At 38.5% G+C, this 12,627-nt stretch overlaps 1 protein-coding gene across 1 annotated transcript; it reads right to left on the bottom strand.

Annotated features, from left to right (window-relative positions):
* Nucleotides 1-218: 218 nt before the first annotated feature.
* On the bottom strand, nt 219-4,811 carry LOC145239160 (uncharacterized). Its single transcript, XM_080102447.1, has 10 exons — nt 4,662-4,811; nt 4,082-4,233; nt 3,226-3,297; nt 3,092-3,130; nt 2,966-2,989; nt 1,943-2,182; nt 1,777-1,876; nt 1,667-1,704; nt 1,141-1,344; nt 219-506 (listed from the first exon to the last, which is right to left on the bottom strand). The coding sequence occupies exons 1-10, from the start codon at nt 4,752-4,754 to the stop codon at nt 356-358; spliced, it is 1,113 nt and encodes a 370-aa protein (XP_079958573.1). The 5' UTR covers nt 4,755-4,811; the 3' UTR covers nt 219-355.
* Between the last annotated feature and the right edge of the window lie 7,816 nt (nt 4,812-12,627).

Consider the following 12,627-nt stretch of genomic DNA (forward strand, 5'->3'; position numbering starts at 1 on the left):
TAGTCAGGCTATCATTGCGTCAGCTGAATATATAACTTTCCTTTTGTCTGAACTGCAGCTGCAAAGACCGCATTTGGGTCGACCTGTCTGGTTTATGTTTTTACGTGACTGAAATTCTGGTTAAATTAAACATGACAAAATCGGTGGCTTTCTTGCGCTTTATAGTGGGACGATTTGATCCCTAAGTGTAATTTGTAAACCAGTGGCATAATACAACGTGAGTTCGGGTAATTTATTTGCATCTTTTTAGGAAAACCGCCGAAATATACATCTGTTACTGTACACGGCAAATAAAGCAGGCAAAGCACACGAAATCGAGCAGGCGTCATTAAAAAACGTTCGATTAGACACAAAGCTAAAAGTGATGCATTGCGTCTTCGTCGTAATCAAGCAGTGCATCGAGAATCTGAATAGATCGCGATTGTGCTGGAGCTGGTGATGACCGTTCTTCCTTGTGCACCAGCTTGTAGACAGCAGTGCCTTTATCCACTGGTACGTTTTGATCGCTAAATTGGGAACATCGTTTTGTATTAGTTAGGGCTCGAAGGTGATGCAATTCTAACAAACTCTGTAATTAGTTTTTTGGGCTGCATTTTGCTGACAAACAAGCCAAGTACACTTAAAAATGGGAGATTATAGGCAGAACAAATTATGATTTAGGTGAAAATTGTTTATGCTAAAAGGATTATTTTATACTAGCACTGACTAAAATTAAATGGTATTTTCAAAAAAATACAAACAAATGGCGTTATTTTTTCAGTGATCAAGTCGTCCAAGATATTCACTTTTCAAGTTTTAAAAATATGAATATAACAACTTAACCAAGAAAGTTATGAGTTATCACTAATTGATTTCTCCACAAACGCTAAAAAGTAAGAACGTGTCCAAATGCAGATTGTCTAAAACAGTGGCCAAAGCCCAAGAGCAGGGGTTCTTAGCCAGGGTTGCACGCACCCCCAAGGGGTGCGAGAACTGTTCCTAGGGGGTGCGGGGATTACTTGTATAAAAATTAAATTACAATGGTTTTGTTATTTAAGACATTACAGAAGTGGGTGCGAAAGTTGGTTGGTGATTTGAAAGAGGTGCAGCAAGGAAAAAGATTAAGAACCACTGCCCTAATGTACAAAAAATTCAACCAACCCGAAAGCTGCTGGGTCTGGCACATCAGCACCTCTAGCGGCAGCTGTGTTGACGAGTGTGTTGACAATCTGATTGGCGCTGTACATTCCAACTGGAGTGTTGTATTGCGCATGCACGATGGTGGCTGACAAAGGACCCTCGATCTCGATACGCTGACATGGATAAGCAGCTGCTGCGACCTTCAATGTGTTGCCAGGGTTTGTGCTGAAATAATTCTCATACATTTTTAGGAAATTCAAGTTATATTAAACATACGACATTTCATTTGTCTTGCAAGATATGGCATTATCCTGATGAAGGCGTCTTGTATCAGTTGTATGGGACTACGAAACGTCGATTATTTATAATAAAACTGCTGGAAGAGCAATACTCGTTTATACTCTATGCCTGGCAGCAACAGTTTAATAAATAACATTTCAAGTTTTTCATAAATTGTGCTGTCTATGATCACTCTACAATCTATGCAAGGCGTATACCAAGTCACGGTTTACAGAAAAACATGTTAGAAAACAAATAGTTTACTCACATTCCTGAAGGTTGTTTTCCTTTCAGTCGCAGTTTATCCTGAAATTGTGAAATATCAAACTTATTTTTTTGCAGTCAGAAACGTTTTAAAGTGGTAAAACATCGACTTACGTGAAGCCATTGAACTTGTGGCTTGAAGTCTGGTGCTGGTTTTGGTGGTTTCATTTGTCGCCGAATATAATCGGGCAATTTCTTTTGTTTAGTTCCATCGCTGTTACAAAAGGATACATATTAGCTAAAAATTTTAGATAGGCTACTCACCATACGCTGGCTTTACCTATCATTAGTTGTTGATTCGTCGTCATCATATTTTGCATCAAAATCCTCAATTTCAACTTTCTTTGGCTTGTTTGTTCTGGGTTTAGGCGCCGGTGGTGGTGGTTGGGGGCTTGCACAAACTGGGTTTGGGGCTAGTTGGGGACTGGGACTTCGAGTGACTGGGGGCAGGAGACTGGGACTCTTGGGTACCAGTTCACCGTTGGGAGTCGAACTACGTACTTCTTCCTGGGCAGCGTTGCTGAGAAAAGCAAGTTTAAAAATTATGTACCGTCTAATAAGACATTTGTAAACAGTAGGTTTAGCTGATGAAAGGTGACAAAACATGTTCTTAATAATAAGACACTCGTGAACAATAGTTTTATCATTATCGGTCTGTACATGCGTAAAAAACTGAATATTTTGAGATAAAAAGGTAGCGAAAGCTGACAAGACATTGTGTGGATATAAATTGTTCTTTATATGCACTGTTTTCACTAGTAAGACATTCGAAAACAATATCTCTCTGTGCATGTGTAAAAAAGGTGGTTATTTGCATGAAAAAAGCAAGTGAAAGCTGACAAAACGTTATGTGGTTTGCTTGCGACTATTGATTTAGTGCAAAACAAGCTAGTGCGTGTTTCAGGAGGTGGTGTTCAATTCTAACCGCTTTTCTCGACTATCGCGGGCATCACCGCGCTTTGTTTTGCCCTTGCTTCTTCGTCCGACTTTGATGGTAATTTTTGGCATGTTGTTCGAGCCAATCTGTACCCCGTTAGTGTCTGCTTTCGTAGCATCCCTTCTACCGGTTCCATTCATCAACACCAAACCCACCTCGCTTTGACAGTTTTTGTTTGGACTGGTTACGTTTATAAAAACATCTTTTGGCGATCTATATTTAAATTATCTTAACTTGACTTGATTCTTGTGAAAAATTATGTCAAATTACTGTGGGTGGTCAAAATTTTTTGTAAATGTTTCTCAGGTCACTTATGGTTAGAAAACTTGCAATTAAATACTTAAATTATGTAATAAATATGCGTACCTTATTTGGCTCGAAGGTCTTTCACTGAAAAACATTGTACATTAAAATGTTAGTTATAGAATTATTTTTTCTTTACATAACCTTAATCTTTCCATGATAATCATATTCTATGTTAATATGATTTACCTGAGGGGCGTCATCACTAGTTGACTTCTTGGTCGTTCCCTGTAAAAACACAATGCGTTGCATTTTGGTTGCCACATACCACACTAAAATGTTGCTTTGATTTAAACAGATTTAGTTCAATTTATTGGTCTTACATTTCTGACACGGATGTGAAGTTGGCTTCAGAGTGACGTTTCTTGTTAAGTGTTTGTTCGATTTCTTCTTGACTGTAATAAAAGTAATGAAACATGTAAACAAAAAAGCATGAAAAGAGGTTGGTTGGAACGACATAAAAGTGTTAAATTTGCCAATTGACAGACCCTTGATTTAGCGTGGACAGCTACACATTTCAGTACATGATTATTAACAGCAACAAAGACCGCTTCGAACGGTCAGTTGGCGATGACAGGGCAGGGATGCCTTGCATACAACAACTGTTAATAGCTGCCATTCGCACCCTAAAACACGTCGGCCCTGTTTTCCAGCAGTCGTCGCAATCCATGCTGATGACACAGACCCAAAATAGAATGACTGATAACAACGATTAGTGATGCACCAGAAGATGGAGGGGTAAAGGGAACAACAGACTTTTGCGGTTGTGCTTGGGCATTTAAAGTGCTCTTGTAAGCAATTTGGGGAACACGTTAAAGTACTTTCCCAAATTTTCGGGATTTTTATTTCGTTTGAAGTTTGATAGATTGGGAACAAAATGTGTACTCGTTACTGCACGCCCAATTACTTTGCCATCCACCAAATACACAAAGGCTATGCAACCCCTAATGAATACAAAAATGATATTTTTTAGTAGTTACAGGAGGACAATTTTGATTGTTTTGACTTCAGTAACTACAGTAACGGCCTGGTATTTTTTTTTACTTAACAGGTCAAAATGTAGCTAAAACAGCCACAGAACGTGGAAAAACAAGACACGTTGAATTTGCATGTCACAAAAATAGTCAGGCTACAAACTAAATTACAGCTATCGCCGCTGTACTTTTAAGTATTATTTACCTCAATAGAGTCATGTGAAGCGTCAAACCAGACAACTTGACCCTTTCCATGATTTCGGGCAGATCGTTGTCACTGATGGCAAAACCATTGATAGCAACCAGTACATCTCCTTGCATCACATTTGCCTGTGCAGCTTTACCGCCAGGTGTCACCTTAGAATCAAATGTGAGTTTTTGACAAAAGCACTTACACTCATGCAGCTGAACTCCAACCGTAGCAGATTTTTATGTAAAGACTTTGTTCCATACTAAATCAAAATCATACATTTTAATACAAATTATTACAAAATTTAGAGGGCACAGACATAACACATATACTTGCAGAAAATAAAAAAGAATGTATGAGTGGGTGTAACGCAACAACACGTTTTCGAAACCTAATTGAAAGGTGTTGAGTACTAAATTTATACCACTTCTCTCCATGTGATTAATGAACAGTCTGTCGGCAATAGGAGAAACCACTGTTTGGGAAAGCACATTTTCTTACCAAACTGGATTTATATTTTTTGATGAAGGAAAACTTGTTTCAGGTTTTTGGTTTAAATTTGTTTATGCAAAGTTAATTACTGACGATTACTTACCCGTGATACCACAACTGGTTTAAAGTTCAGGGGTCCACCAGACAGTCGAAAGCCCCAAGGGGAACCTCCCGACATTGACACCTCATAGGGCATTTTTAAAGCCGCCTATAACACCAAACTTGCTAATCCTGAAAATTAAAAAACCTGCTAAAATTTGCCCCTATTATTCTCAACTATATAGACTAAGTAACTATACTAATGCTTTTTCATGTTTGTTACTGCTTCCATGGGGCACTAAAGCCTAATGATAGCCGAGCAGTTATCTTCCCGAACACTTCGTTTATCACAGAGCAATTCGTTTCTTCGTCGCCATTCTGATTGGCTAATTACGGAGCAAAGAAGAAACCAAGATTGTTGAGTGACCCCGTGGTGTTAAGGTCATTTGTCACTTTTGCTTTGCATGTCGGGGTGTTGACAGGGTTGCTGTACATCACATTGTTTCATACAACTCAAGCTGTTGATTACTGCTACAAGATCAAGTCGTGGCCAAGGGAAAGGTTTGGTAACTTTGTTTTGTTTGATTGCATTTGTAAATAATACCATATTTTGTCCGCCTTTTAGGTGAAAATATGTGACCTGGCCTTTTACATAACCAAGTTCAGTGTTTCTCAAACTTTTTTTTTCTCAAACGTTACTGCACAGTAACTAACTACTGTACAGTATGAAAACCACAGCATATACACGTATACATCAATTTGACTCATATTAAACAACAAAATGGAATTCTAGCATTGCCAAGCACAACCGAATTTTGTCATCATATCCTAAACATGTGATGGTAGTTGCACTTTTCAAAGAGATCTTTCTGGGGCAAATTGGAAAACCCCTCATGGCACACACAAATAACAAAAAGAAGTGTGAAAATATGGCTGTTTTTCAAATTTACTGCAAGACAAATATTTTCGACCAATCACATCATGTAGAAACCGATTTTAGAAGAGTGTGACGCACGTTTTACTGTTGTTGTACCTTGGAGGAACAATTTGTCAATGCCACTCTTTCAAGCATTGTAACATCGCGTTCCGGTCTATGTGGAAACGACAATGGAATTTCATGCCGGCGCATCTGTAAAGAAAGTTCTATTAGATTGTTTACGACAAACACTTTATTTCAATTTTAAGGAAATCCTGTTGGCATATAACAGAATAGTCCGATAATTTCATTTGTATTACAACTAACTTCTAATATCCAAATGTAGCAACTTTGACCCTTTCAGGGATTCAATCACAATAACATTTGACACTTGAGGTCAGTAACATTAAAAAAAAAAACAGGTTAATATCGATATAAAATTAACAGGAAAAAGGGAAACAAAAAATCGCAAAAAAAATGACTAAGAATGAAAAATATTTTTCAGTGAATATCGATGCTGCCTGTTGAAGGGTCCGATACTGTTCATTTCAAACTATCTCAATCACGAAACACATGGGTTGCTTTTCTTGAATGCCCTAATAACCACCTTCATAATGTCACGCCAGACACCAAGAAAGCGTGGTAAGCATTTGCAAAAACCGTGAAAAGTAAACATACGTTTTGGTCTAGGACTAGGTCAAAGCTGTTTTTATGGCCCTTTTATGAGATTTGCTTTGCAAATGAAACGCTTGTATTGAAAATATCAAAATTTACAACCCCTTGCACTTTTTGACAAGCAAAATATCGAAACTAAAATTCCATTCGCGTTGTGTAAGAGGGATACCGAAAAACTACCGTTTAAGAATTGTGGCGTAACTTTAGGGGACTTTTGAGAGAAAAAAACAATCTTTTCGGTACTTGTCGTGGAGCAAAGAAAATGATGCGTGACGACCAGATAGTTCAGTTCTGTTGTGAGTCTATGTAGTCTGAGCAAATACAACTTGCGTTGTATTTACGGTTATTATAACGGCATCGTGTAATAATGGCAGGTTTAAGTTATTAACATGCGTATAAGAAAGTGTTGGACAAAAAAATTGTCAGAACAAAAAGTCGAATCCGGGTGGGTTAGGTTTGCTGATGAATGAAGATAACAATTGCTAAAGGTTGGTGCGAAGTAGGTGCTATAAAAACCCGGATATTTGCTAGCGCGAAAGTGTACTTGTTCGCGAAAAATCATAATCGATCAGACGTGAGCAAACAATTGATTTTCTTTTGCAATTGACTATTAAAACCCACCAGTCTAACTGTTGTTATAAATTATCGTGTTTCGTTTGGTTCGAATTCTAACACTGTGTAATCTAAGGCCGATATCTTTGTGTAAGAGATTATAACATGTCAAGGTTACGAAATATGGCCGAAGGTTTTTTCTTTGCTAACTTACGTCACCACCAATAATCTTTTACGCGCTTGAGAATTCGGTGGTTCCAGTAATAAAGTTTTATGCCAAATTTCGACGAAATTCAAAGAGGGAAAACCCTTGTTGAGGACTCAAAAGTAACCGCTTTTGTGTGTAGGAATATTACAAAATGAGTCAGACCCTTGGGTTTAGGCTTTTGCGACGAAGGGTTTGCGGCAGCCTTGAAGTGACCTAGTGCGCTGGCTCAGTTTGATTTGAGTAAACAAATTGATTCTCGTCCAGTCGCAAGAACTCAAATCCGGTTTCAGTGTATTTTTTGGCGACAGGAAAAGTTATTGATGCCCGTAGCGTACAAAATTGCTCTCCGAAGCGCGGTCTAATCTTTTAACCCTTGAGAAAGTGCGCAATGGTTCTCAAGCCTTAACCATTTTTCTTTAAAACGGCTGTAAGTAGCGCAGCGAAAATCTCAAAGCAGAGGTAGTATGCTGTAGTTGGCGTAATTCTGTTCTGGGAATCGCAAAGCGTTCACTTGCAAGTCAAAAAGCATCGTTTTTAGTATACTTACCTACTTTAACAGCTGGACAGTAAGCACTACAATTTTTTGCATTCCAAAAGTGTAAAATAGTCTAAAGAAACCTATATCATGAGTATGCGGCGAAAGTCTGACTTTTTGAATGTTGATGAACTATGCTTGGTTTTAGATTGTGTTTTGGTAAAACTTGTGGCGTAGAAATAGCACTTGCTGTAATAAGTTCCGCATTTAAGCAAATCGCACAGAGCGATGGCGGACGACTTTTTTGGGTTTGCAACCAGAGAAGAAAACGTTCAAAATATCGAGGCAACAGATATTCCCTTACAGGATGATTCCGATTTTATAACCAGAAATGCAACCACGTTAAGAATAGGTAAGTGTATAATATGCTTTGTGTTGCGTGCTACCTACAAGTCTACGGTTCCAAAACAGAAATTAGAAAGATACCAGTCGAAATACAAATTGTAGAAAACATAGATTTTTTCCATATCAAATCGCTTTTGCCGCGCCGCATAATTTCGCCCGGAAAATGTTTGAGGCAACCAGCTCCTACCGAAACTTGTTGTGAAGAATTTACCTCTTTTACTAACTACCGCGGTATAGTCTTAAACCGTAAAACGCAAAGTCATCTCGGCCCCGCCTAAACATCCTTGCATTGTTGTAACAACCAGTTGAGAATGAGTTTTACTGTAAATCCACTATATCACAAGACAGAGTAATATAAAACAAATCTTATATTTTACTTTTGTGATATTTATGGTTTTCACTTTATGGCATGTTTGATCGTTTTATGACATTGCATATTACCTTAGATATAAAGCTTTAATACGGACCCCCGCACACCTTTGAATTTAGGTTTGAACGTAAAACTGTAAGGTGTGTTTGTGCACAAAGCGTAGCAGCAATGGCACACATTTTAAATCAATCAATCGGCAGGTGCAATCCTATCTCTTATCACGCAGTTCCCTTACGTGCAACATGCGCGGGTAAATGCCCCCACTGAATAAAGGTTGTGCAGTCTACAAAGACTGTAGGGTTACAAATTATGTGTTGTTCACTGAATTATTTCAGTGCAATGCTATCTAGCAATTCTATTATTTTTTGCTTTTTACTATTCTTACTAAACAAATGTGCCTTGTTAAAGTTTATAGAGTATAAGTTGCAGAAATATAAATTTATAGGCATAACTATTCGCTTAGACTTCCCTTAAATTTAACGGTGAAATACCAAACAGAAAGTACAATAAATTTTCCAAATTTTATGACTGAAGGGTTTGTTACGGTTGTCGACATGTCATGGTGGGTAGACGGACGCAGCAAGGCCACATTCACACTAGGAATAACTCCAAAGTTAATGTTTAAACCTCTCAATCTCGAGACAAACCCAATTAAGGCATGCCTGACAGGGAACTTATATTAAAGAGGACTTTAGTCGGGTATAGCGTATGTTTAACAAAGTGGTTGGCTTCGTTTTGGTTCACCACCATTTAGCGATACACCTTTGCTTTTCCAGCGACTATCACCGCCATCACGGTCGGCTGCGTTCTGGTATTCGCGTCACTAGCCGCGCTCTTCATCCGCGTGTGCATTCCCTACTGCCGCGGTCTTGTGAACAGAGGGTGGCGCCCTGGGAGCAAAAGCAATGCGAGTGACTACGAACAAATCGATGAGGATTTGGAATCACAAACGTCTTCGAGTAAATTCAATGAGTTGGAATCTGCGTTTGGCGCTGAGACTAAACGGTGAGAATGATTTTGAAAACTTTCATACACTCTCGGAAAGGCTCCTGCCGTGGGTTCGAATCTCACCGCAAGCTAATTTTTTCTAGCCTGCGCCTTGCCCTATGGGAATGCTTGGTGAACGACTGATTTGGTAAACATGCGTAGTATGATTCATATATGAGTGTGCCTCGATCGCTGGTCTACATGAACATTTCGGGATTTATCCCAGTTATGAATTGATGCTCATCTTAAAATTATACACTCCCTAACTTCGATATGTTTTTCGTTCATCCAAGATTTAAACCGTTTTAGGACATTTCTTATCATTTCAATTCGAACAGTTGATGTCGTTTTGTTTGTGGGCACGTATAGATTGTCAAATATTCGCACTATAAATGTAGGTGTGTTTTCAACATGAACATGACAGATATTTAACCTTGGCTCGGTTCGCGCACCAAATGACCTGGTACACCTTTAACCATAGCTGACGTCTGTTTAATGGATGCAGACAGTAAGCATTAATGATTTATGTTCATTTGCATGGGTCCCATACATTATTTAATTTAGGGGAACTGTATACGCACGCGACATAGCCATGACTTTGCCTCGCAACGTAGACGATACGTAATAAAATGGTGTTTAGTGATATAAATGCCACGCGTGTCATATTTCAAGCTTTTTGAAAGTATTTCAAAGAACGTGACTTAACTACCGTTTATTACAATTGCATGAAAAACTAAACTTCATATGGAGGGCCTTAAACAAAACATTTTTAACGCAGGAGTCACAAAACTTTAAAAAGGACCGCTTCATATATTTAAAATGTTCTGCTCTAATGTATATAGACCTTAAAAAAAGACAAAATTGAAGTAATTTTAGCAGGAAAATTTCGTATGTGGAAATATGTCCAAAGCACATATGCTATAGCAATAGGCATGTCTCCGCAAACTGTGATAATTTATGTGTATTTAAGTGTTACGATGTGTTCTGTACGTTTTAATAAGCCAATTCAAGTACGTTAATAACGACCGGATCCTTAAAAAACGGTGTTGACCCATGTTTACGACAAAAAGGAACGATTTTCTATTAAAATCTGTGTGATGGTTTTATCTCGTAAAAATTGGGCTTTCGACGTATTTTATACGTGACTCTGGTTGTATCAGATTTCCAGCGGAAGACGGTGGCAAATGTGCGGTTTACCGACATTCCGTGTTTAGATCTGGGAACAGGTATCAACTGATCGACGCCGGGTTAAATATTCCCGGCTGCCTAAGATAAATTAGCAGTGTCCTCTACCCCATCCTTATTAGGACCGACCAAATTTTGGAAAGCACGTCGTAAACAGCAAATTTCGTCAATGGTGCTCTGAACCGACCAATGAATGTCAAATTTTGGGATTAAAAGATCTCTTTGAAAACAACCTACGAGGCGTTAACATCCATAATAACAATTATACAGTAATCACCACTTCCGGATTCGAGCGATTTTTTGAAATTTTTTGAGTTAACGGTTTGCCACAAATTTTTTTTAAAGATCTTTACACGCTGTGCAATTGATTAATAGTTTTTATGTACGCTGTACAAAGTTATTGATCGTGTATGGACTTGTACACACTGACAAGTTGTGTAGACATAATGTCGCAAGAAGAGGGTTTTCGGCACTTGTGACAGGTTCTGTTGGAAATAGCAAGAGCTATAGCGCAGTTGGGAGCACGTTTGGGTCAATAGGGTCGTTGGTGCATGCTGTGCCTATTTACACTGGTATGTTGGTTGTTTGAATTCGCAGTAAGACAAACGGCCCGTTTCTGAACTAGTGCAAATATCAACCGACTGTCTTAGATACCGCATTGTCGAGTGCCTTGTGAAATCGATTTATCCGATCAGCGTTGTGACAGTTTACGGACGTGGGGACAAACGAAATGGTTCTCCGTAGAGTTGCCGCGCTATATCCGTCTTTTAACATGCGTTAATTGGCACATACTGTACAAAAAATTCATAGATGTTTGAGTTAAACCCGCGAGATCTCAGAGAATACATTGTTAACCTAATTGCAATTAAACGTGAAAATTCACTAGAACTAAAAATAGCAAGTTGGAAACCCAACAAATATCACAGGCCAATTTATGCCATGCATTCCAGTAATTTCACCCCGCACAATAAATTGGGTGATAACCCTGTTAACCAATTGGTTAATTATGTTCTATTTAAGCATTAATCAATTCGAGTCATTGGTTCTCTACAAATTGACTACTTCATCGCCACTTGACTACAGAGAATAGGTTTGATATTAATTTCTATACCTTTTTAAATTGCCAACAAGTGGCTAACATTGAGTGCAAATAGGTCTTGTTAGTTTTAAAACCAGTTGGTAAACCAAACTCAGACTTAAACGACTGTAGTGAATGAAGTACCTTGGGCAACGCGAGCGGTCGACCCTGAGTGTCCTTGTGAAAGCAGCTGTTATGATTTGTTTGTATTTTTGAATTTGTGGCACGGTGCTCGAATTTTGCTTTTGATGCCCAATGAACGTCATTTCTCGCATTCGAACCGGATGTTAAAACTTGCTCTCTAGCTTTCAAATTCGGTCAAATTATACATGTTTGTTGTTCTGAGTTCAACATAACGCCTACTCTGGAGGTTTAAGCCTTAATTGCTATGAATTATTGACTTTCTAAAATGAAAGATTTTTTTGCATTTATTTCAAACTGAATGTGATTGATGGAACCAAGCATCTGCCAGAGAAATGCATTTACGTCATACGGCGTATTTAGGCAGGCGGGCCTTAAACTTTTTTCAATTTTGTGTGCGATCAATGCGACAATTTGACAGTGATCGAAAAAAATGCGACCCGCGATAATTAGAGGTGTCAAAGTCAACGCGTTGATTCAACTGTTTTAATTTAACGGGCGTCTATAAACTCCATCAGTTAATATAACAGTATGTTTAGTGAATAACAAGAGAGGCAAATATAGGCACAAAATTACACCGGTCAAATAATAAACAATACTGAAAACATCACTTAATGTTATTGTTTAAGTGTTTTGTAAACGGTTCCAAACTTTTCGACGTGAAAAAAACTCATTTTTTGTTATTTGGTGATGACTTGCAGAAATATTGAACCAAACGTTGCGTGTTTATTTAAACTATTGTTTTGGCGATGATGACCACACCAACGTTTTTGTCAAAAAAACCAACTACGTCAAGGTTTGCGCCAATCGTGGCAAGATCTCTTTAAGCAATGTGTGCCGACTATTTCAACAACTGTCACACACAAAAGACTTCAAGTTGTGGCCCATGCGTCACTTTTAGGCAGGAACACTCTTTTTCATTTCTGACGTCACCCTGATCCCATTGTCCTGGCTTTGCTAGTTTGTTCAGCAGCGCTTGATAACATGGCAGTTTGACGGCGAGCGCTTAGAGGCGGTTGGTTACGCGTTTTTTTGCGC

Source organism: Phallusia mammillata, chromosome 7 (assembly GCF_965637545.1).
Source record: "Phallusia mammillata chromosome 7, kaPhaMamm4.hap1.1, whole genome shotgun sequence".
In the NCBI taxonomy this organism is placed as follows: domain Eukaryota; kingdom Metazoa; phylum Chordata; class Ascidiacea; order Phlebobranchia; family Ascidiidae; genus Phallusia; species Phallusia mammillata.

Excerpts from the sequence above, each read along its gene's own strand:
- LOC145239160 (XM_080102447.1), bottom strand. The coding sequence starts at position 4,754 with ATGCCCTATGAGGTGTCAATGTCGGGAGGTTCCCCTTGGGGCTTTCGA. Across the intron at positions 1,877-1,942 it reads GAATCAACAACTAATGATAG|CGATGGAACTAAACAAAAGA; the intron begins GTAAAGCCAGCG and ends CTTTTGTAACAG. Across the intron at positions 1,345-1,666 it reads GGAAAACAACCTTCAGGAAT|CACAAACCCTGGCAACACAT; the intron begins GTGAGTAAACTA and ends GAATTATTTCAG.